This window comes from Equus przewalskii, chromosome 16 (assembly GCF_037783145.1).
Source record: "Equus przewalskii isolate Varuska chromosome 16, EquPr2, whole genome shotgun sequence".
Lineage (NCBI taxonomy): Eukaryota > Metazoa > Chordata > Mammalia > Perissodactyla > Equidae > Equus > Equus przewalskii.
The window spans coordinates 19,079,460-19,106,072 of NC_091846.1; the positions used below are offsets into that span (position 1 = coordinate 19,079,460).

Sequence of the window (26,613 nt, forward strand, 5' to 3'; positions counted from 1 at the left end):
ACAAAAGTCACTGAAAGAAGACAGTGATAGCACCTTCTGGGTGGCAAAGAGAGTGGCCATGATGTAGCAGACTACACTTGCCTGCAAATCAGGAGGCCTGAGTTCTCATAACCCTGGTTCCAAATCTAGTCACAAGCTCTGAGATGATTATTTCTCTGGATAGTAAGAATCCAGGATTCTGGGAAGATGGTGGCTGTGGCAGCATAGTTTTTGAATCTCTCCAAATCCCAACATAAAAACATAGAGATCAACTAGATTTCAAAACCAAAAACCCACAGGCAGCATATACGACAAAAGTAAGGGACAAGATATCTACAAAAACCCCAAGATACAAGCAGGTGGGGACAAACCACCAACAGCACAAGACCTGCAAGACATCAGCATCTAGGCCAGAGAAGGAAAAGGGAAGCAACAGGGTGACTGGTAAGTGTGAGAAGAGAGCCCCAAAAGAGCCAACAGGAAGTCAGGGGAAGGTGAGTCGGGCCAATCTGAGAACAGCAACTAAAATTGGGAGGGTTCTGCCCACTTCAGTAGTGGGTGGTCCAAGGGGTCCTCAGAAGGACTGAAGCTGCCTATGAACTCTGGAAACTGACCCTCCGGGACAGCCACCCCCAGTGGGGAGAAACTACTGAGAGAGGAATCAGAAACTGAGCAAGGGCGGGATAATCGAGAGAAAGGGAAAAAAGGTCCAGATAGAAGCAGAGGATGGGAACAGGGTCAGGGAAGCAGAGAAAACAAGCTGCCCCCTTTTGGAACACAGCATGAACACAGCAGAGAGTGAGCTCCCTGGAAGAAGAAAAGCTACCCTGAACTAGATCCTCCTCTAAAAGGTCAGGAAAACTAATCTCATATGAAAATTAGCAACAGCAAAGTAGCATGGTCAAATCCCACACAGAATTATTATAGGAAAAAAGAAAATAAGGAGCAGAATGGCAGTACAATGAAAGCATACCAGAAAGCTATGCTCACGGATCAGATCAAAATTTAACCTTCTATTTCATGATGAGCTGACAGATGTTAATAAAATGACACAAGCTGTGAAAGGGCAATATAAATCAGAAACGAGGTGACAAGATTCAGGAAAGAATTTTTTAAAAAATCATTTCCGAAATAAAGACTACACTAGAAAGAACACAAGACTGAATAAACACAACAGATAATATCTTAAGAAAAACAAGTGAAAAAGAGGAAAATTTTCTAAATAGAAAAGAAATGAAGAAAGAGACAAAAAGGGGTTGAAAGAAAGTCACAAACAGTGAAGACAGGCAACATACAGCTAATAGGAGTCTCAGGAGAAAACATCAGAGCAGCTATTGAAAATGATAATATAGAAAAACTTCCCTGAAATTAAAAGAAAAAATTTATGAAACTAAATGTTGAAGCACATTGTGTACCTGAGAATAACAACCTAGAATAACTAAAAAATAGACACATTCCTGTAAAATTACTGGGCTTTATAAGAAAAGAAAAACAACATTTGGGCATCTAAGAAAAATAGCAAGTGAGTTTTAAGGGGAGAAAAATTAGATTATCATCACTCTTTGGCAGCAACACTTCATGCCAGACAAAAAATTGAAAGTAACATATTGAAGGCACTCGAGCAAAGAAAATATAAGCCAAGGATTTTAAATCCACAGAAACTGACCTTCATGTGTATGGAACACAAACAAGCCAGAACTCAGGGAACACTGTTCCCATGAGCACTTTCTGAAAAATCTACTAGAAGATGAGCTTCAGACGACCAAAAAGAATAGAGGAGGTCACCATACGGACTGGCGATTTCACACATGCAGTTACTTAGAAAGCTGAGACTGCTGAGCGCCAAAGGGCAAGTGTCTGTAGTGCTTGAATGCTCAGACGATATAGATACAACACACCTATTTTTAAAAGGCGGGAAGAATGGAGAGAATATACATAAAAAATTCTTTTTAAATGTTTTAGTAATTATTTGATAGCAAGTCCTAAATTTGAAAGGAAGTATCAGTATGACCTCGTGACCCACTTATATTTAAACAAACAAAGAAAAAATCCTGCTTCCACTGAAAAGGCCTAGAAATGAAGATCAACCCAATAGAGATGCATATGCCCGGCAGGCAGACTGTGGTTCTGAAATACTATTTCCTACTAAAAGAAACCACAGCTTCTCAGATTACAGATCTGGGGCAGGAAATGTACAAGACGGTCCTGGGACTTTTGTCACACCAGATATTGAGGAAGCTATCAAAGTCCACCACATCACATGGAAAGCACTCAGGAGCCAACTTGAAGAGGCTCCCACTGGCCAAAGATGGGACAATTTGTGCTTAAAAGAGGATAACTGCAATTGGTTGAAACCCATCAAATATGTTAAAATTTACAAATTCATAATAATATACGGAAAAAATCTAATTAGTCACCTTTGGAGGATGACAAAGAACAATTTATCATCCTGATGGTAAAGGAAAAAGCACTCATCCTGTCTTCCCCGCATGCACTGTATCACTGAGTAGCCAAATAGTGAAGGGAAGCATCTCTTTAAAAAGCATTCCAATAAATGAAAAATAAATCATAAAATATCACCAATTGCAACCACAAATGAACCAAGAGATCTATGCACTGAACATTAACAGCTGCCAACATCATAAACAAAGACATGATGTACCTCCTGAATCTGATCAAGCCTCTGGATCCAGCTGCCAATTTGCAGGAAATTCACAGGGCTAAGGAACACGTACAACTTTACCATAAATATGCGATCAGCAACCCTAGACCACGGGCACTTCAAATACCCTTTGTTCCTCAACAATAATCTGTATTTTCAATTAGTGGGCCCAGAATAGGTACTATGATGGTTCATTTTATGTGTCAACATGACTAGATCCTAGGGCACCCAGGTCTTAATCAAACATTATCCTGAGTGTGTCCGTGAGGGTGTTTCCACATGAGGTTAGCATTTGAATCAGCAGACTGAGTAAAGCAGATCGCCACCCTCTATGTTTGTTGGTCTCATCCAGTCTGCTGAGGGCCTGAAGGAATAAAAAGCTGGAGGAGGGGAGAACGCCTTCTTCCTCTGCCTGATGGCTTCGAGCTGAGACATCAGTCTTCTCCTGCCCTTGGACTGGGACTTAACGCCATCAGCGCTCCTCGTTCTCAGGCCTTCGGACTCAGATTAGAATTTACATCACTAGCTTTCCTGGGTCACCAGCTTGCAGATGGCAGATTGTGGGACTTCTCAGTCCCCACAATCACATGAGCCAACTCCCTATAATAAATCTCATGTGTACATATAGAGAGAGATATAAATATAGAGATATAGCTGTATCTAGAAAGAGATCGATATCTCTATCTATCTCCTATTGGTTCTGTTTCTCCGGAGAAACTTGACTAATACAAGTTTTCAGTAACTATTTGCAGTTTTGACTTTGATTGATTACATCTCTGAAATTCTATGAACAGCACTAATCAACTGAATTTTACTTAAAAACTATCATAAAAACTGAAGAATTACTTCATACTATAATTTTATAAAAACCTAAGACCACTGTTATATAAACACGGGAAAACAAATATGTTTAGATATATTAACTAACTGCGGAATCTAACGCATAACTGGTTTTCTCAACTAGAGTTCTTTCCCCTTCACTTGAATTTCCTCATATATGAGGAAGCTTCAGAAACACTGTATTGTCACATGCTCAGAGTCGTTCTCCTGTGGAAGTGATGGCCTGGTTTGAGCCATTCTTACTGTCTCTGCTTCTGGTCCCTGAGCGGTCATCAGCATAAAACAGTGTGGTGTCCAGCCAGGATCAAGGGCCACAGAACAGCAATTTCCCTCGACCAAGTTAACCAAACATCCAGAATAAATTTTAAAGAGGACCCTGAATTTATCAGGAGTATCTTCCAATACTCCATCTAGACTTTAAAATTTACAGACAGCAATCCACAATGTTTTCTAACATCACAGAAAACAAATTTGCATTTCTTTTTTAAAAGATTTTTGGAAAAGATTTTTAAAACACGTTTTGGCTAAATTACACCAACCTGAAATAGATCTGTTAAATGGAATAAGAGACTATGTGGCTTTAGGCAAACTAAATACATGCCAGTACACAGAATGGACTTAGTCAAAGCTGTATCCAAAAAGATAAATACAAATGGCTGAAAAAGACAGCTGACCAGAACTTGTGTAAGAGTTACCTCAGAAATGTTTTTGTCAGTTTCTTTTCTTTTTTCTTCCAGTTTCCTTTCAATACCTACAATTCCTACAGCTCTTATTCTTCCTGGCTGAAAAACAAAAGTAGAAAATAAAACATACAAAATAGGAAGGACACGATCTTTTATAACCCGCCACATTGTGTTTTCAATGGCGGGAAAGGACGCACAAAGAACCAAAGAAAAACAGCATACAAATACTAGTTTCCTTTCAAAACATTTGTTGGTTTCTTGCCATAACATAATGCTCTTCAAATTATTATAAAGAAAAACTGAACATACAATAAATGGCATATTTTTACTGTGCATTTTAGATATAAATTTAATTTCCTATTCATTTTTGTCCTTTGGCAAGCTATTATGTATAACATGTAATAATGTGCAAAAAATTGTAGTTAAAATTTTGGTGCTTGACAGTTAATTATACAAGCTACTTTTCCACACTTGAATGTCTGCCTACAGCTGGTGGTTAATTTAGACTGGCCTGGGAAACGACACCCAGTGGTACTGTTTCCTCAGATGCCACAACGAATATATAACAGAACGCAGTGAGTAGACTCTAACTTCCACCACCCCAAGAATCACTCCAGTAAGCAGTCATTTATTTTTACTAAGTATTTACTGTCTACAGAGCACTAATTAGGTTCTGAGAAAATACATTTTTAGTCAGTATCTCATTATTTTCTTTCTGGCAAGTTTTATAACCACAGAAATCTTTTCCCTTAATGATGCAAGTACAAGGCTGAAAATACTGAACTAAAAAACAGCTTTCCAAATACCTGGGGTCCTCTATTTGTTTGTAATGACTGGGAAACTGGCATATTCTCCCATCTTCTCTGGGTCATTTCTTCTGATAAACGCCTGTAAAACTGTTATGCACATACATACACTTGAAATGAGTCAGTCAGGCTGTGACATCCTCATACAAATTATTACTTAACATTTCTTTAGTTGAAAGGCCTGTTCAGTCACTTCCAACAAGCCTAGAATTCTCAGAGACATCAAAAGAAATCAAAGGAAGTTCTTTTCTTGGATCAACTTCAGAAAGTACAAAAGGAAAAAAAAAGGAACTGACCTTCTATAGAATGTGCGCTATTCTCAACAAAGAGATGAGTGACAATGAAATAAACAGCCTTACTTTAAACAATCCTGCATATGTGGATTGTTTTCAATCTATAGCAAAACAGGCACAGTGCCAAGAAAAATATACAACTATTATCCATCAAGGAAGCAGAAAATAATCTGTCTAGTTAAAATGTGAAGCCAGAAATTGGGGCCAAAAATGCCTATGCTCACAAAAAAATCAATGATATTTTTCTACTAGGGTGAGAATGACTTCAGTTAGTCACTTATATTTTCTTAGTGCCTACTGTGAGAGGAGCCCTGGGTGAGGTGCTGTAAAAGAAAAAAAGAGCTTAAGTAATTGATGCTGACAAATTGAAATGGCAAGCAATAGGATATATTGGAGTATATGAGGAAGCCATTTGGTATAAACCTAATTCGGCCTGACTTCGTTTTTTTTTTTCCAAAAGGGCCTGACTGGCCATTGAGCACACATTGTATATCTGCTTAGACATTTTGAGATAAAGGAGCAACTTCCCTCCCCCCCCCCAACGTTGGCATCTCCTTAAAGATTAAGCATCTTTCTTTAGGCTGGGAACTGACTGCAGCGCTCATCTGTGACTGCCCAGCTCGAGGCAACAGACCTGCCACCCTGCAGGGTTCACTGAGAGAGCAGACCTATCTGCTGTTTCCATCAATCGCTGTGCTGACAGAGCACCCTCGTGACTATTGTAAAAGGGACATTTCAATCATATGTGAAACATACTCTTTGAGGGTATATAACCACCGTGTATATCCCCACTTCTTTGGAGTGCTCTGTTCCTTTGTGGAAAGACTCTCCCGGGTTACAATCCTCAGATTTCAGCTCAGAATAAACTCACCCAAATTTTCATTTATAGATTGGTTATGGATTATTTTTGTCAACAATGCTATCGATGCCGAGATAAACACACATTGGTAAAGAATACTTGCACAGCAACTTATTAATCAGGACATATAAACTATCATACTATGGAATAAGTACTTAGGTGATCAGATTTGTGTGGAGTTAATCAAGATTGACTGACTGATTTAAGGCTGGTGAGCTTTCAGATACTGAGGTAGTTTAACATTTCACTGCATTATACTCTGTCCTTTAACCAAACTACACCTCAAAACTTTACTAGGGGCCCAATGGCATGACTCAGCACATTTCCAGCCTCGGCACCTTCCTTGTGACCACACCCTCCTGCTTCCTGTTCCCACTGAAACCTAAACTTCATATTCTCCACTGATAAGGCTTAAGATATCATAAAAATTTTATTGTAAAAGTCTGGTGAAATCTGGTGTGTTGTACAATATTGCCCTCCATCATATTAACAGACAATAACAAAAATACATACAAGAACACATTTCTGGTCAATTTTATCCCTTTAGAAACTTACCTCAATCTGGCCATGCTCTTTGAAGGAGAGTTTGATGTAGGAGTTCCTACTACTCTGGAACGGACCAGGTTCTTTGTTTGGAGGAGCTGGGTGAAGGTGAACCACTATTTTGGCACTAAAGAAAGGGTGAATGTAATGTATTTAATTGTCCTTTAAAAATCGCTAACTCTATTTTTATAACTTTTAACATATTTCAGATCACTTTTAAAATTCAGGCAGAAACAAAGAACATCCTAAAAGGAATCCTTCTAAAGTTTGTATTCATTTATTATTAATGAACCTTTAAAAACTATCTCTACTTAGGGGCCGGACCCGTGGCCAAGTGGTTAAGTTCACGTGCTTCACTGCAGCGGCCCAGGGTTTACCTGGTTCAAATCCTGGGCACGGACATGACACCGCTCATCAGGCCATGATGAGGCAGTGTCCCACATGCCACAACTAGAAGGACCCACTGCTAAAAATACACAACTATGTACTAGGGGGCTTTGGGGAGAAAAAGGAAAAATAAAATTTAAAAAAACAAAACAAAACAAAACGATCTCTACTTAAAACTTACAAACTATGAACCAAAAAGTTCAGGTTACTAGCTCTACAGATTAATAAAAATGTGGTTTTAGGAAATAAGTTCAAAATAACTTCTCATAATTTGGGGTGGTTTACGATTTTGGTTTATGATTGGGGTTTCCCATCTACAGAGTCATCTCCCGAGGTTGCCAGGGGGCCTATCATCTCTGCAGAGCATATTTCTTTACTTGTTTGAAAACAAAATGTGAAAACTTATCTGGGTAAAACTGACCAGCTGACGTTTTATTAAAACTCCATCCAAAACTAACATTCTACAGTGTCATTTTTGGAAAATATCACTCAGTCAACAGCATGATCTAGAAAGATATCCAATAGCAAAAATAATTCTCGAAACACTCCTACTCTAGGAATACAAGCTACCACAATCTTTATGACTACCGTGATCTTCTATGCTAGTAAAAATACCACTGTATTTGTTCAGTTTTATAAGTCTTTTTTCCTCTTTTTTTCCCAGCCTGCTCAGTAAACAATCTTCTATAAAGATGAGCAAAACCAAAAACTCAAATATCTTGGATACCCAGCTTAGAGCTTCTCTTTCTGACCACATTACAGATTCACCTATTACTCAATTTTACTTTGTTTAGGCCCATAAGTTGCCTAAACATCACTGTAAAACTGACAGACCATGTGTGAGGCCTCCTCAACAGAACGGGTGCCTTGGTTAGTGACCTGGGGCCTATTCCTCCATCTGTTCCTTTGTGGTGAACATCTTTAAGTGGAGTGAGCACAGCAACTGTGCAACCAGAACCACAGGACTCTCTGAAATGCACTGTCAAGTACCACAACAAAACCATGGCAATTAGGATAAAGTGACTGAGCAAAGGTATTACAGAATCTTTAAAACGAAAAAACCTGAGCTACTATCAGATTTTGTCAAAGGAAATCCAGTGAAAAGCTAAAAGAGAATGATACAAAATGAAGTTTAAAAATCCAAAAGTCAGCATAAAAGATCCAGGCCAATTTTTTCATATATTCATTTCTTAAGTTATTCAGTTACCATATTTCATCAATTTTAAATTCACCAAATCCAAGAAGCATCTTGGGTTCAGAGATGTTAAAAGGTTAAAATATGCATACACCTTTGAATCATGAGATACGGTAATTGTTTGGGGGGAGGAGCTGGGAACTGAAGAGAACACTGGAGAAAAGTTAACGTGGCCACATTAGTGAATTCCTCCTCAGTGGAGATGTTTAAAAATAAGACACTAATGTGAAGGTAAATATTTTAAGTAATTTTGTTAGAGAGTTTAGATTTCCTTGGCAAAGCAGGGGAAAATGCAAATGATCTGGAACACTTTTAAAGTTTCACTTTGTAGAACTTAATCAGAAAAGCAACATATACAAATAATGAATTATGTCGTACACCTGAAACTAATATAATGCTGTATGCCAATTATACCTCAATTTAAAAAAAGAACTTAGTAAGATGGAGAAAAGTGACAAGGGGGAAAATATAAATCAGAGAAATAGCCTACTCTAGAAATCTATGCCTTATTAAACTTTTCAAAATGTTGGTTAGTTTCTTTTATGCCAAGCAATCTCTTATGCTAGCTACATCATTATAATTAAGGCACACATTGCATTTTCAGTGAAGCTCAACATTTGTTTAACTTCTACTGAAGTACCTAACTCAGCTAAAGCTAAAGATCAGCCCACATGGAAAAAAAAAAATTCCTTATCAGCAGTATTTGTTCATAAGTTGCCCTCAATTATGCATACTTAAAATATAAAGCCAGAATTTTGATATACTTGAATAAACAGAAGGACTTTAACCTGTAGCTTTAAACCAGGGGGAGCACATCTCCTGATCTGCCTGGGACAGAACCATTTTATGCTTGCCCTGGTCTAACTGTACACAGCACCCCCAGTACTCTTATAAATGGCCCAATTTGGACAATAACTATTATGATACTCTATTTAATACTAATACCTGAAAAAGTCAAAGTTGAGAAACTTAATGATCAACTAGAAATAGGAGCAAACTCAGTTATTTTTCTCAGACAGGTCAGTTCTGATTTTAAGTACTGAATGATACATACACAGACATGTAAAAGCAAATGTTTGTGGAAATATATACAGAGATAGCTGGCCCACATTTATTATCACCCAAGGATATTATAGCAAACCTTAGTATTTGATTCATGCTTTAAAGAATGACTTCCAGCAACCCAAAGGCCCATCAACTGATGAATGGATAAAGAAGATGTTATATATATATATATATACAATGGAATACTACTTAGCAATTTAAAAAGACAAAATCATCCCATTTGCAATAACATGGATGGACCTCAAGGGTATGATATTAAGTGAACTAAGCCAGACAGAGAAAGACAAAAATCATGTGATTTCACTCATAGTTGGAAGACAGACAAACACATGGACAAAGAGAATAGATTAAGTGGTTAGCAGAGGGGAAGGGGGTGGGGAGGAGGGGGCAAAAAGGGTAAAGGGGTACATATGTATGGTCATGGATAAAAACTGGACTATTGATGGAGAGCACAATGCAGTCCATACAAAAACTGATAAATAATAATGTACACCCGAAATTTCAATGTTATAAACCATTATGACCTCAATAAAATAATTCAAAAAAAAAAATGACTTCCATTCATCAATGAGTTTAAGGTGGGAAAATACCATCTACGGGGAACTCCTTTTATTTATAAAGCCCCCAAACACAATCAACAGATTCATTCCCACATGTGCACTCACAGCACAGCAATTGAGCAACTAAGTTAGTGATAACAGCTTGACTGGAAACATTTTTGTGAATAAAGTCCGTAATATATAGACCTTACCTTTTCCCAATTCCAGCTGCCTGTTCTTCAATAAATACAATTTGGGAAAGAAGAATGGCCATGCAGCATTCCTAGGAGGAAATTGATGGAAAACACGATTCAGGAGACTCGTCAGAAATCGTTGTTTTATAGCATTAATAGAGTGCCATATACCTTTAAGATACCTAATAATAAAAATAAGAATGTGATTTTATTCCTTAAATAAACGAGGAAAAACTGAATGAAAACAATACTGGCATTTTGCTACATGAAAGAAATAAGAGGTTTAAAAGCTGCTGTAACTTCCTTTGTTTTTACAGTAGGTACATCTTTTAAAAAGCAGTATTTATGTGAAAACTTTTTACATATAATATATTCTTTTTACATATAATATATTCTTATATGGAAGACAAAAAATAGAACAGGTAAATCAAAACAACTTTAAGAAATGTGTCATATGGGTGATTTTTCTTCTTTATAATTTTCTAGCCTTCACTCATCCACCCACAATTCATTTTTAACAGAAAACACTCATGTAGTTTCCCTTTATTAGTACATTGAATTTTGAAAATTATTATAAATGACTGGTTTTTAATTTAATAGGTCTAATGATTTCTAAATTAGCCTCTTTATATGCTCATCAAAGAATTACACAAAGATTATTTAATTTATAAACACATGGATTAAGGATGCCAATCCCTCCAAAAAAGATTTCTTTCCTGAATGTATATTTCTTTTAAAAGAATTAGACGACATTAACAGTTCCAAGGCATGCATTATCAACAAGGGTAATAGCACCACTAAGGGGGCAAAAATTGGTTTCTCAGGGGCAAAAAGAATCTCAGTTTTTGCAACGGTTAGTGGCCTTTCACAGAGCCTCAGTACAGTATATAGTTTATTTGTGGAATTGACATTTCAAGGGGAGGGAATTATGAAAATAATGTAGAAAAGACTGCTTATTTTACCGGCAACGCTTAAATTTACACACACACACACACTTTCAAGTTAAAGCTCTGTGGAATAAAGATATCAGCTCTATACACATAACCTGTTCTCTCTTCCTAGAAATGAAAAAACAAGGGGGTTTCTCCTCTTGCTGAGTGACTTAGAGGCAGTTCTTCTTGGTATCTAGGTAAAAGCACACACTTCGCAGCATCCTCCTCATTCTCAACAACAGTCAGGGAGAACAGACTGTTTTGAGAGCGCATGAATTTTTTGAAGGACCCCTGACAACGAATAGGAGAACTGTTCCCATTACACACTGAACATTCACGTATGGGGTAGGATCTGACTGGTGTTTAAAAGACAAGAGTCAGCGTGACTCCCTCTTCAGTAACTACAGACTTTTCTGGAGCTGAATGAGGGACAACACCCTAACTCCTCTATCTGCTCTCCATTAAGAGAGCACATGGGTCACACTCTTTTGACATTCTGAAAATGAAAATTTATTGCATCCACATATAGATTTGCCAGAAAGGGAATAAAAACTTCAGCGATTTAAAACCTAGAACAGATGCAAAAACTCTGTCTTACATGATTTTTCTGATCTCTCCAAATTAGTCGGTGTGTACTGAGAAGGAGGGTCCCAGCATCAAATTTTATCTAGAAAGACAAGATTATCACAAAATATTAATAACATATCACTCAGTGTGGTCCAGATTTTCTTTCTCACGAATTACACAAGAGTAACTTAATCATATAAATACACATTTTAGAATTAGGCTTACCACCAATTAAAGAGAAGCAGTGCCACACATTTCATAAGCTATATATACAGCCTTGCTAAAATTAGGAAAAAATTCCAAACCACCTAGAAGTGTAACAATAGGGAAGTGGCTAAATCAACTATTTACATTCATACTATGGAATCCATGCATGTTAAAAAGAATAATGAGGTAGAGCTAGACGGACTATCATAGAACTCTAAGACATAGACATAGTGGAGGAAAAGGCAGTTTACAGCATATTACATATAATGTAATCACACAGATAGATAGGTAGGTATAGATAATCTCCATATTCCCCCAAACTACATGTGAGATATATATATACACATATATATACATATACATACACGTGTGATATATATATACATACATACACACAGAAGCAGTAGAAAAAGGTCTAAATGGAATACTCAGTGATTTGTTAACAATGATTATCTCAGAAAAAGTGTGAGGAAATGGAAGGAAGAGAAGCAAAGGGCCCTCTTTAAAAACTACCTACTTCAACATTGATTGAATTTTTTTTACCATGAGATTGAATTCATGTATAACACTCACATAATTTTTTTAAATAATTTTTAAGTAATAAGAAAATCCAGAAATAGATACAAGCACATACAAAAATAAGTATGGATGGAGAATCAATCAATGGCACTGGGACAACTGAGGTGCCCAGTAGAAAAAAAACATAAAGTTGAAATTATACCTAACATACTACAGCAAAATAAGTTCTAGATGGACCAAATATATGAGTTAAAAAGAAAAAACATTATAAAAGCACTAGAAAAAAATCTTGAGAGGATTTTTTAAATAATGTCAGAGTGAAGAAGGTCTTTCTAAGAAAAACATTAAACCCATTAGCATTAGAGGAAAAGACTGATAAATTCAATTCCACATACACATATGCACATAAATTCTTCACGGCAAAAACCACCAAGAGCAAAGATGGAAAACTGGGGAAAATAACTGTAACCCAAAACAGAGACAAAGCACTGATTTCCTCAATATATAAAATACTCTTACAAATCAATAAGAAAAAAGCCTATAATCTGTTAGAGAAATGGGCAAAGACTATTAACAGAAAGTTCAGAGAAGAGGAACTACTAGTGACTCAAATACATTAACAGATGCCCAATCTCACTGATAATAAGAAAAAGGCAAATTCAGAAAACATCAAGAAATCTCTTTAATCCATAAGAGTGGCAGATGTCAAAAAGTTTGATAATATTGTGCTTGTGATGCATAGGGGAAATAAGCATTTGCACACATTGCTGAAGGGACAACCTCTATGGAGGGCAATGTATTAATATCTATCAAAAATACAAATACCACATATTCTTTGACCCAATAATTGCACTTCTAGGAATTTATACCACAGAGGAATTCACACGTGTGTACAATGATATGCTTCTAGGCTCTTCACTGCTGTTTGTCAAAAGCAAAAGGTAGAAAACAATTTAATGTCCATCAATGGGGAAATGTACTCTATACAACGAATGACTACTCAGTCATTAAAAAGAACAAGGAGACTCGTTATGGACTTACTGTATTTGATAAAATCTAAGATGCTATTGATTGTAAGATGCATCCTAATTCCAGAGCTGTTAAAATGTGGGGGGGGAAATGTGCATTTAGAATTGATGAAATATGGTAAATTCTCCACCCAGATAAAGTGCAAAAAGCAAGATTTAGAACTTTGTATGCATAGTATATTACAAATTTATACCTTAAAATGGAAAAAACAGTATATTTTATACAAATACTTATGTATGACATATATACACAGCTCTCCAGAATGATGTGCTGGTGGCCTCTGAGGGGAAACTGGGTGACAAAGAGACAAGGGTGGGAGGGAGCCTTTTAACTTTATACTTTTTGCGGTTTTTGAATTTTTATCATGGGATTGTATCACCTACTCAAAATATAAATGTAACAATGTTTTTTCAACTATAATACAATCACAAAAAATGCCAGCTAGGTCCTTAGGACCAAATCTTTAATCTTCGTAATTTGCTATCATGCATTGAAAAATAAGCAAATTTTAGAGTTGGAACCCAAGAGATTAATAAATCAAACCACTTCATTTCCGTTAAAAGCAAAAAATATACTGAAAGCATTTTTATTAACTCTAATTACTAGAAAGCAGAATTTGTCAAGGTAGGACTTGCTTGTACCCTGTTGAGGGGTAATTAATTATTTCAAAAGTTCCAAAGTTGGTCCCATTTATAAGGTTGCCTTACAACACAAACTAAAAGGAAAGCATTTTAGAGAGGGTCTAGTTTATTACAAATAATAATCCTTCTGAGTTTAAAATATGTGATTAAAAATATTGGTCAAGTAGATAATCAATTAGAACATTATATATCATTCTTAAGTAAAAATAATCATAAATTTAATTATGTATGCAATTGACAATGTATTACAATCTACTCATGATATTAATATAGAAAAAAGTAGGTTTCAAACTGGTACAGATAGGGGCCAGGCTGGTGGTGTAGTGGTTAAGTTCAGCATGCTCCACTTTAGTGGCCCAGATTCATGGGTTTGGATCCCAGAAGCTGACCTATACCACTCATCAGCCATGCTGTGGCGGCGACCCACATACAAGACAGAGGAAGACTGGCACAGATGTTGGCTGAGGGCTAGTTTCCTCAAGCAAAAAAAAAAAGCAGAAGATTGGCAACAGATGTTAGCTCAGGGTGAATCTTCCTCATTAAAAAATAAAAAATAAATAAAAACATTTTAAAAAAATTGTATAGATAGCATGATTACACACACACACTCACAAACACATACACACACTCACAAACACACACACACAGAATATGCCTAAAGTAACTGTTTGTGGGTACTAGGATTACTGATTATTTCAAGTTTCTTCTATTGGCTTACCCATATTTAACAACTTCATTATTTGTCTAATTAAAAAAATGATAAAGAAATTTGTTACAGGCATATATAACTTCATGTAACTCTCAAATGTATATAAATTATTTCTTGTTAAATCAAACATATGCAGAAAAACTTTGTTTTTAAACAACTACTTTTTAAAAAATTTTTTATTTTATTTTATTTTTTTCAAGGAAGATTAGCCCTGAGCTAACATCTGCCAATCCTCCTCTTTTTCCCGAGGAGGACTGGTCCTGAGCTAACATCTTCCTCTACTTGATATGTGTGACACCTACCACAGCATGGCTTGCCACACCGTGCCATGTCCACATCCAGGATCCAAACCAGTGAACCCTGGTTGCCAAAGCACAACCTGCGTACTTAACTGCTGCGCAACGGGGCTGGCCCACTTTTTTTTTTTAAGGCATGCTTTTTGGTGAGGAAGATTGGCCTTGAACTAACACCACCTGTTGCCAATCTACCTCTTTTTTTCCCCCCTTCTGTCTCCCCAAAGCCCCAGTACATAGTGGTATATCCTAGTTGTAGGTCATTCTAGTTCTTCTATGTGGGATGCCGCCACAGCATGGCTCAATGAGCAGTGTATACATCTGCGCCCAGGATCTGAACCAACGGACCCTGGGCCACTGAAGCAGAGCGCACAAACTTAACCACTTGGCCACGAGGCTGGCCCCAAAACACTTTGTTTTTTGCCAAAAAAGTCCTTGTATAATAAATAATCAACACATTTTTGATGTGAATTTTAAAAAATTATTTTCTAAGAGTAAGGTATGACTGTATTACTAATATATTAATATTAGAAAGTATTAAATAATATGATTAATAAGCTTTAACGGTAAGAGACCTCCTGAACCATCTAGGTGAAATACACTCTGTGAGAGATTCTCCCACCAAAGCATTTCAACACTTTTGAGAAAAAACTTCATGAGTTCCATGTTTCCCTCTGAATCAGAAATAGAATATACATATTCCTGGAACTTAAGTCAGTCTGGCTTCAAATGTTTTGGTTAATCTGTATGCGAAACCAAAGAAGTGAGATTAAGATATTTTAAAAATCTCTTTTTTGCCAATGATTAAGATTTCTCCTTTCCAAAAGAAAATATTTAATCAACTTGAGAGTACATGATGCTACATCAGAGCATAACAACTCTGATTAAGAAACTGCATGTTATCTTACTGAAATCCAAGTATAAGGATGTGAATGTAAAGCTGAAGCCAGAGTATGTTCCCTTGCTATGTCAATTAAGAATGTGCAAATGAAAAACGCTGCTGCTCCAAGGAAGAAATTGTGTAATAGTTCCCTTCAGGCATTCCAGGGATTATGAGCTAAATCTGACAGACAAGTTTCAGCTGGTTTGCTTCTACCATTCAGAGGTAGAATAATGTTAACTACTTAAAAACTTGATCTAATTTAGGCATTTGCTGAATAAGCTCTGATTGCGCTTCTTTTGTTTTTAATTTAACATTTTTCTGTTATAAAAGTAATACACTATTGAAAATCTGCAAAACATTTTTTTAAAGTCTAAAAAAGAAAATGAAAATCACTCATAATCATATTAGGCAGTGTGTCTGTGTATACACACACAGGTATACACGTAGACATGCATGTATATGTGTACGTGTATACATATATGTATGTGTGTGTGTGTACAATCTTTAGATAAAATGAGGCCATGATATTTACAGTTCTGTAACTTGCTTTTTTCACTTAGCAGCCTATCATTAGCAATTCCTCATACTGATTAGGGCATGTCAGATTTAATTAACCAACCCCTTTGGTGGACATTCAGACTGCTTCCAATTTTTCCCTAATAATATATAATATATAATATATAATAAAGCTGAGACGAGCATCCTCATTCATTATATTTTTCTGCCTCTCTGATAATTTCCCAAGGGTAAATTCCTAGAAGTAAAATAGCTAGCTGTAAGAAAATAAACATTTTCTAAACCTTCTAGTATATGCTGCCAACTTGTCACTTTACACACTACTAACATTATTTTAACACACTTCTTACATTATTTTGTAACTTGGCTGAGGCTAGAGAAGCTTCTGTGAATTGAAACAAATGACCTGTCCACACTGCTTATGAAAACACACTATGTGGTCATACTGGGCCCATGAAATCCATGCCTGTATAAACAAGCAAGCACGAATTTATTCACAAGAGGCACCTGGGCGGTGGGAAGAACAGCCTATTCTCGCTCCACCAATCACTAATTGTGGACCTTGGACAGGTCACAGTTTTTCTCTACTGTCAACTGAGGGTCTCTGTCCTCATCTGTGGGAGGATTAGCTATATCAAACATTACACAAAGAGGCTGCCACGGGTGACTGCTGTATTTTTGAAGTGCCGCAGCGCAGTGAACAAAGCTGTGGGAGTCTGATCAACAGATATTTAACTCCTGTCTCTCCTGATAACTAATTCTGTGGATCTTGGGCAAGTCACTTTCTCTCTGCGAGTTATTTTCTCATTCAGTAAAATGCTCACCTCACATGTCCGGTGAGAGGATTGAACGAGATCATGTACAAAATTATTGGGACAGAGTAGATGCTCCACTTATTCAGGGTTTTTAAAAAAACATATTTCATACCCACAATGAGCCAGAAAATAACAAGGCTGAGTAAGGCACCCTTCCTGCCCTCCAGGAGCGCCCAGCTGGTCTCTGAGACAGCCACTGCACACTCACCTGGGGAACGTGTTGGGCTCCAAAGCCATGAAGGCTAAGAAGCCTGGACGGCAGTACCTAGATCAATGGAGCCAGTGAAAGATTTTGAAAGGAAACTTGATCAGACCTGGAGGCCTATGTGCAGCTTCCTAGAGTCTTTAGACCACGTGAGGTCTGGAAGCCTTCCAGCAGAGGAGGAAGCCAGGACACAGGATGTTCCCCCAGGAATCAGCCTGGCCCGCAGCCATACTAGGGACAGCTCAGCAAGTGACTGAGTAGACCCAGCCCAGGGGCCACAGCGTGGAGCAGGCTCCTCTTAGAGCTCTGCTTCAACTCAAGACAACCACACCCCTCTCTCACCACGCCCAGCTTTTAGAACAGTTGAGAATTCTTGGCTAGATCAAAGGCTCTCAACTAGTTTTCCCACAGCTTTCTTCTTAATCCTCTGATACCTATATCTACTTGTCTGCTAAAACAGAAAGCAAGACATTTAAAAGCAAAAACTAGAATTTGCTGGTTTAGTAATGGTTTTTTATATACAGGTACCAATGGTTTTGATTTTTTTATTGTTTTAAATATATCACAGTTATATTATGTGCCAGGCAGAGTGTTCCTAATTTGCATACTGGAATCACAAAGAACGACAGAGTGTGGTGCTCAGAGAAAGCGTGACTTTCTGTAGGGAGTGGCTTTGGAAAAGTCTTTGAAGATCACCGCATCACTGTCAGCATGGGTTCTGAGAGTAGGGGCGTAGCCAAACCGGCTAACGCAGGTTGATTACGCTTCCCACTGAAAACAGTTCCAAAGGTGGGACCTTGGTGTAAAAAACAAAAACACTGAGCTGTCACTCCAACCAAAAGATGCAAACCCAAGTGAGATCAAGTGAAAAAAAGAATGAGGCAGTAAATGGAGTAAGTCCAAGCAAATATTTAAGAGAAAGACCTTGACTCAACAATGCAGGCCAAACAGTACGTGGGAAACGCCCTACGGGAGGCAGAACACCTGGGTCCCCTGTCGCAGCGGGGTAACCCCTGCCCTCCAGCATCCAGGAGGAAGGAAGCCCAGGCTTCTGCAAGCACCGAGCAGCTCCACGAACGAGTGCAGAAGCACAGAAGGAAGTTTCATGAACCAAACTGCAGGGAAGGGGGGGGGGGGGGCAAGTGAAAACTTCTGGGAACTGAAACTGCTAGTGAGTAAACGTGTTTTTAAAATTTTCCTAATTCCAGCCTATCCATTTCAGCTAGAATAGGATGAAATGCCCGTAGTTTGACGTCTCCACACAATGTTTACACACAGTTCCTATTTCTCCTCCTAATGTGCAAACGCATCTGGGAAGGGTGCCGCCTGGACCACCCGGCAGGGCCCGCGACATCACGGGACAGGCTGCTCTCTAAAGTAACTCCCAATAAAGAATCCTTATCGAGGGCGTCCCAGCCACCCACCGACACCTCCTTTCAGAAATCCCTTCAAAGCCGCCCGGCCCCGCCCCGGCCCGCGCAGACTGGAACCGCGCGGCTGCCACGAGGTCCCCCACCAGGGCCCCCGGGGGAGGAGACGGAGAGGCTCGGCCGCAGCTCGCAAAGGCGGGGCGGGCCTGCCGGGTCGTGACGCCGAGATCGGTGCACCGAGGGGCCTGGGGCCGCCGCCCCGAGCGCGCAGGCCCGGCCGCGCCGAGCAGGAAGGCGGCGGGCGGAGGGGAGCTGCCGTCGGCCGCGCGCGCCGCCGCGTTCCCTAGCCGGAGCCGGGGCCGGGAGCCGCCGGTGGGGAGGCGCCGCCGCCCGAGGCCGCGGCCCGAGCCGGGCCCACAAGAGGAGGCCGGGCGGGCCGGCCTGGGTGCGCGCCGAGGGCTGGGAGCGGGGCCGGGCCGGGCCGCGCGCCGCCCTACCTTCTCCTCGCCGTCGTAGATGCGCACCCCGCGCTGCTGGATCACCAGGGTCTCGTTGATCTCCAGGAGGCCACTGGTCCACACGAAGCGGTCCATGGCCGCCGCCAGGCCGGCCCCCGCCGCTCGCCCGCGCTGGCGCTCCGGGGCGGCGAGCCGAGCGCCGGGCAGCCTGCGGCGCCCCCTGGCGGCGGGCGGCAGGCGGCAGGGACGGAGCCGGGAGCGGATGCGGCGCGCCCGGAGCGCCCTGGGGAGCGCGCGCGGCCCCGAGGGCCCCAGGGACGTGGAGACGTGCTTGGAGCGCCCCCTGGCGTCCACCACGCCCTATGTCCAGTTGAGAGCTTAACAGGGCCTTTGAGGGAGCCCAGACCGCAGCTTGAACTTCCTTGTTGCGCGTTATTCCTGTATGTCTGTGCCTTTCTCTTGTCAGTGCCCAGCATGTTGCCATCTTCATTGAAGGCTGTAAATAATTTTTTTCCAAGTGAACATTTATAGCCTGAATTGTTTTTACACACCTGCAATCAGTAGGTAAGTACTATTTTGTGCCTCCCCTTTTTTTCCATTCAGATCACTTTCGTTTAAAACATTTCCAATGTTAACACAGACCTCATGAATTTACTCTAGACAGTATTTCAATGTATAAAGCTCCCATAATTTACCTGTAGGTTGGTCCCCACACACCCGTCCATGGTGGCCTCTCCCACCTGCCAGGCGTCTGCCACTGCCTCTGTCATTTTATTCATAAATTTTGCGTTATAAATGGAGCACCTATATTGGTACTTCTGTAACTGATATATTTTTTTCCCTTTTGGATTATTTTCTTAGAGTGTCTTTTCAAAATAGAATTACCGCTTTAAAGAGTTTGTACACACTTTAGAGAGCCTGCTACACACTGGGGACTTATTTAACCAGGAGGCAGTGCCACCAGCAAATTGGTCTTTTCCAAAGTGATATAAAAAAATTTGTTATATACTGAGGTGTATGGGGAAGCCATTCTGGTGTAAACTTGAAATTTTATTTGAACCAAAAGGCCTGACTTGTGGCTTGTCAAATATTCATTGTACATCTGCTTTAATCCTTATCCTAAGTGAAGAATATACTCTAAAGACATGAATTGATGCCTCCTTTCCTATGTTGCCAACATTCTCTCAAGATAAGTCTCCCAACATGATTCCAGGGTCGTGTTGACCTACTGTGTACATGCTAATTTGTAACAAAATATCTACTTGAACTCTTGAAAGAATGTACCCCTGTCATGCTTGGTGTATGTCTCTTTGTTTGGAAATGGTATAGAACTATGCTGAAAATCATTCTTTTCCGGAGCACCTTCTTCCTTGCAAGGGCTGCGGCTCCCAGGCTATAGTCCTCAGTTTGGCTTGAATAAAACTCTCTTTCCCCTTTCCTTTTACAATAGAATGATTATTGATTATTTGCAATGACACAAACCAAGTAACCCTGGCTACATTAGACATTATCATTTTTGTTATTTTTTGCTACTTGACAATTATTTGATTCTTGTTTCTTTTTTTCATTTGCTGATGTGGCGATTTCTCCATACCTTTTAATCAAAAGAAAATCATTGTCCTGAAGAATGGCTAACACTATATAAACTTGGACAGCCTTCACTTAGGAGAATAGGAATATTAATTTAGACCAAATTAACACTGGTCAGGAAAAGAGGCGCAGAAATGGAGATGGGGAAGGAGCCACTAGTGAGGCAGGAAGACAACCAGGAGAGCATGGCATCCTGGAAGCCAAGTAAAGAGAGGAAACAGGGAAAAGGAAAGGTGGACTGTGGGGTCAAGTGCTGTGGGGACTGAGGACTGATCACTGCGTTGACTACATGAAGTTGCTGGTGGTCTTCACAACAGTGGGTCGATGGAGCGGTGGAAGACAAAGTCTTAATGGAGTTGTTTTAGAAGAGAAAAACAGGAGAGGAATTGTAGACAGGGAATACAGACAACTGCTTTGAGGAGTGTTGCTGCAAAGGAGAGCAAAGAAATGGATTGGTAACAAGAAGGGGAAATAAGGTTGAGAGGGAGGTTGGTTGGTTGGTTGGTTGGTTGGTTGGTTTTCAAGGTGGAAGAAATAATAATATATTTGAATGCTGATAGCCATTATCGAAGGCAAAAAAATGATCAGATATGAGAGAGGGGGGAGGCTTGCTTGAGTGATGTCTTTCCGTAAGTGAGAGAGAGTGCACGAGAGAGGATCAGAGATATTGCTAAAATCAGAGGAGAGCAGAATATGTGGTGCAGATGCTGAGAGGTGGGTAGATTGTGTGGTGGGAATCTGGACAAATTCTCTGGATTGTTTTAGTTTTCTTAGAGGAGGAAGCAAAGTTCCGAAAGAGAAGAGAGAAGAGAGGAGGTGTGAATGCACTAGGCAATGACAGTCTGAGTGCCTGACTCACCGGAAGTTTCCTAACATGCAATTAAAGTGAAACCAGAGTGCGGATACTGCAGCGGCAACACTGACTGGGGGAGTAGGAGAGATGTGGATTTCCTTAGGCACGTGGTCTTTCCAAACCATGGATTGAGAGAGGCAGAGAAGGCTGTGAGCAAGCCCAGCGCTGGACGATTACTTCCTCTGGAGGTGACCTGTTCTTTCTGCCTGGAACCTGTAAGATTTTCTCATCATCCTTGAGGTTCAGGAATTTCACCAGGTGAAAGATTCTAGGTGTGTATCCTTTCTCATTGTGCTGCTTGTGAGTTCAGGATGCTTTTCAATGTGAAGACTCAATTTTTTGTCCTCTTCAGAAAAGTATTCCTCTATTATTTATTTGATTATTACTTCTGGTCTATGTGTTCTTTTTTGCCCCTTTGGGACCTTTGATTACTTGCGTATTATAAGCCTTTCAGAAGTATCTGTCTCCCATGACCCCTATTTTTTCCCTCATCAGAGAGATTTCTGTATATTTTTGGGCTGAATTTGTGTTGTTTTTGTAAATTTTTAGGTTACTAAATATTCATCTAGAACATGATTTTTTAAATTGAAGTCATAATAGTTTACATTATGAAATTTCAGTTGTTCATTATTATTTTTCAGTCACCATGTAAGTGTGTTCCTTCACCTTTTTTTCCCACCTCCCAACCCACTTCCCCCTGGTAACCACTGCACTGTTCTCTTTGTCTGTGTGTTTATCTTCCACGTATAAGTGAAATCATATGATGTTTGTCTTTCTCTGTCTGGCTTATTTTGCTTAACATAATACCCTCAAGGTCCATCCATGTTGTGGTGAATGGGACAATTTTGTCTTTTTTATGGCTGAGTAGTATTCCATTGTGTATATATACCACATCTTCTTTATCCATTCATCAGTCAATGGGCACTTGGGTTGCCTCCATGTCTTCGCTATTGTGAATAATGCTGCAACAAACATAGGGGTGCATAAGTCTCTTTGAATTGTTGGTTTCAAGTTCTTTGGATAAATACCCAATAGTGGGATGGCTGGGTCATATGGTATTTCTGTTTTTAATTTTTTGAGAAATCCCCATACTGTTTTCCATAGTGGCTACACCAGTTTGCATTCCCACCAGCAGCGTATGAGGGTTCCCTTTTCTCCACAACCTCTCCAACGTTTGTTAGTTTTTGTCTTAGTGATTATGACCATTTTAACAGGTGTAAGGTGATATCTTAGTATAGTTTTGATTTGCGTTTCCCTGATGATTAGTGATGTTGAACATCTTTTCATGTGCCTATTGGCCATCTGTATGTCCTCTTCAGAGAAATGTCTGTTGATATCCTCTGCCCATTTTTTGATCAGCGTGTTTGTTTTTTTGTTGTTCAATTGTGTGAGTTTTTTATATATTATGGAGATTCACCACTTGTTAGATATATGATTTGCAAATATTTTCTCCCAATTGTTAGGTTGTCTTTTTGTTTTGATCCTGGTTTCCTTTGCCTTGCAGAAGTTCTTTAGTCTGATGAAGTCCCACTTGTTTATTTTTTCTTTTGTTTCCCTTGTCCAAGTAGACATGGTATTCAAAAAGATCCTCTTAAGACCAGTGTCAAAGAGTGTACTATCTATATTTTCTTCCAAAAGTTTTATGGTTTCAGGTCTTACCTTCAAGTCTTTGATCTATTTTTAGTTTATTTTTATATATGGTGAAAGATCATGCTCTACTTTCATCCTTTTGTAGGTGGCTGTGCAGTTTTCCCAACACCATTTATCGAAGAGACTTTCCTTTCGCCATCAGATATTCTTGGCTCCTTTGTCAAAGACTAGCTGTCCGTAGAGGTGTCATTTTATTTCTGGGCTTTCAATTCTGTTCTGTTGATATGTGTACCTGTTTTTGAACCAGTACCATGCTGTTTTGGTTACTATAGGTTTGTAGTATATTTTGACATCAGGTATTGTGATGCCTCCAGCTTTGTTCTTTTTTCTCAGGATTGCTTTAGCTATTCAGGGTCTTTTGTTGCTCATTATGAATTTTAGGATTCTTTGTTGTATTTCTGTGAAGAACATCATTGGGATTCTGATTGGGATTGCATTGAATCTGTAGATTGCTTTAGGTAGTGTGGACATTTTGACTATGTTTATTCTTCCAATCCATGTGCATGGAATATCTTTCTATTTCTTTATGTCACCATCGATTTCTTTCAGTAATGTCTTATAGTTTTCCCTTGTATAGGTCTTTCGCCTCTTCGGTTGTATTTATTCCTAGATATTTTATTCTCTTGTTGTGATCGTAAATGGGATTGTATTCTTGAGTTCTCTTTCTGTTAGTTTGTTATTAGAGTGTAAAAATGCAACTGATTTTTGTAAGTTGATTTTGTACCCTGCAACTTTGCTGTAGTTGTTGATTATTTATAATAGTTTTCTTATGGGTTCTTTAGGATTTTCTACATATAAAACCATGTCATCTGCAAACAGCAAGAGTTTCACTTCTTCATTTCCTATTTGGATTCCTTTTATTTCTTTTTCTTGCTTACTTCCTCTGGCCAAATCCTCCAGTACTATGTTGAATAAGAGTGGTGAGAGTGGGCACCCTTGTCTTGTTCCTGGTCTCAGAGGAATGGGTTTCAGTTTTTCCCCATTAAGTATGATGTTGGCTGTGGGTTTGTCATATATGGCCTTTATTATGTTGAGGTACTTTCCTTCTATCCCCACTTTGCTAAGAGTTTTTGTCATAAATGGATGATGGATCTTGTCAAATGCTTTCTCTGCACCTATTGAGATGATCATGTGGTTTTTATTCCTCATTTTGTTGATGTGGTGTATCACATTGATTGATTTGTGAATGTTGAACCATCCCTGCATCCCTGGTATAAATCTCACTTGATTATGGTGTATGATCTTTTTGATGTATTGCTGTATTCGGCTTGCCAATATTTTGTTGAGGATTTTTGCGTCTATGTTCATCAGTGATATTGGCCTGTAATTTTCCTTCTTTGTCTTGTCCTTGTCTGACCTTGGTGTCAGGGCGATGTTGGCCTCATAGAATGTGTTAGGAAGTGTTCCATCTTCCCCAATTTTTTTGAATAGTTTGAGAAAGATAGGTAATAAATCTACTTTGAATATTTGATAGAATTCTCCAGAGAAGCCATCTGATCCTGGGCTTTTATGTTTTAAGAGGTTTTCGATTACTATTTCAATCTCATGACTTGTGATTGGTCTATTTGGATTATCTATTTTCTCTTGATTTAGCTTTGTGAGGTTGTAAGAGTCTAAGAATTTAACCATTTCTTCTAGATTGTCCAATTTGTTGACATATTGTTTTTCATAGTATTCTCTTATAATCTGTTGTATTTCTGTGGTATGCAATGTAATTTCTCCTCTTTCATTTCTAATTTTATTTATTGGAGGTTTCTCACTTTTTCTTAGTGAGTCTAGCTAAGGGTTTGTCAATTTTGTTTATCTTCTCAAAGAACCAGCTCTTGGTTTCATTGAACCTTTCTACTGTCTTTTTTGTTTCAATTTCATTTATTTCTGCTCTGATTTTTATTATTTCCCTCCTTCTGCTGACTTTGGGCTTTGTTCTTCTTTTTCTAATTCTGTTAGGTGTAGTTTGACATTGCTTATTTTAGATTTTTCTTGTTTATTAAGATGTGCCTGTATTGTGGTGAATTTCCCTCTTAGGACCACTTTTGCTGCATCCCACATGAGTTGGTATGATGTATTTTCATTTTCGTTTGTCTCCAGATATTTTTTTATTTCTCCTTTAATTTCTTCAGTGATCCACTGGTTTTTCAGTAACATGTTGTTTAGTCTCCACATCTTTGTCCCTTTCTCAGCTTTTTTCTTATAGATAATTTCTAGTTTCATAGTATTATGGTCAGAAAAGATGCTTGATATTATTTCAGTCTTCTTAAGTTTATTGAGGCTTGCCTTGTTTCCCAACATATGGTCTAACCTTGGGAATGTTCCGTGTGCACTTGAGAAGAATGTATATTCTGCTGGGTTTTGGATGGAGTGTTCTATATATATATCTATTTAAGTCCATCTGCTCTAGTTTTTCATTTAATTCCACTGTTTCCTGTTGACTTTCTGTCTGGATGATCTATCCATTGATATGAGTGGAGTGTTGAGGTCCCCTACTATTATTGCATTATTGTTAATATCTCCTCTTGTTAATAGTTGCTGATTGTACTTTGGTGCCCCTGTGTTGGGTGCACAGATATTTATAAGTGTTATGTCTTCTTGGTGGAGTGACCCTTTTATCATCATATACTGCCCCTCTTTGTCTCTATTTACCTGTTTTATCGTTTTTTTTTTTTCCTTTTTCTCCCCAAAGCCCCTGGGTACATAGTTGTATACTCTTCGTTGTGGGTCGTTCTAGTTGTGGCATGTGGGACACCGCCTCAGCGTGGCTCAATGAGCAGTGCCATGTCCACGCCCAGGATTCGAACTGACGAAACACTGAGCCGCCTGCAGCAGAGTACGCGAACTTAACCACTCGGCTACGGGGCCGGCCCCTTTACCTGTTTTATCTTGAAGTCTTCTTTGTCTGATACAAGTATGGCAACACCTGCTTTCTTTTGTTTGCCATTAGCTTGGAGTATCTCTTCCATCCCTTCACTCTGAGCCTGTCTTTAGAGCTGAGATGTGTTTCCTGGAGGCAGCATATTGTTGTATCTTGTTTTTTAACCCATCTCACCACTCTGTGTCTTTTGATTGGAGAATTCAGTCCATTTATACTTAGAGTGAGTATTGCTATATGAGGGCTTAATGCTACTAATTTATTGCCCTTTTTTTTTTTTTGAGGAAGATTAGCCCTGAGCTAACTACTGCCAGTCCTCCTCTTTTTGTTGAGGAAGCCTGGCCCTGAGCTAACATCATGCCCATCTCCCTCTACTTTATCTGTGGGATGCCTACCACAGCATGGCGTGCCAAGCGGTGCCATGTCCGCACCCGGGATCCAAACCGGCGAACCCCGGGCCACTGA

General features: G+C 39.1%; 2 protein-coding genes across 2 annotated transcripts in view; one reads left to right on the top strand and one right to left on the bottom strand.

The window, feature by feature from the left end:
- VPS36 (vacuolar protein sorting 36 homolog) overlaps positions 1-19,479 on the bottom strand; it is a 30,494-nt gene extending 11,015 nt beyond the window's left edge. The window contains exons 1-6 of the mRNA XM_070578130.1: positions 19,229-19,479; positions 11,576-11,644; positions 10,064-10,134; positions 6,678-6,792; positions 4,971-5,060; positions 4,177-4,263 (exon numbers count right to left, since the gene is read on the bottom strand). Coding sequence (XP_070434231.1) covers positions 4,177-4,263; positions 4,971-5,060; positions 6,678-6,792; positions 10,064-10,134; positions 11,576-11,644; positions 19,229-19,324 — 528 coding nt within the window. The 5' untranslated portion in view covers positions 19,325-19,479. The remainder of the gene's footprint in view (positions 1-4,176; positions 4,264-4,970; positions 5,061-6,677; positions 6,793-10,063; positions 10,135-11,575; positions 11,645-19,228) is intronic.
- A 105-nt stretch (positions 19,480-19,584) lies between these two features.
- The window catches only part of CKAP2 (cytoskeleton associated protein 2), a 36,911-nt gene continuing 29,882 nt past the window's right edge, over positions 19,585-26,613 (top strand). Inside the window, exons 1-2 of the mRNA XM_008539967.2 lie at positions 19,585-19,753; positions 21,545-21,904. The gene's annotated coding sequence lies outside the window, so the exon portion shown is untranslated. The remainder of the gene's footprint in view (positions 19,754-21,544; positions 21,905-26,613) is intronic.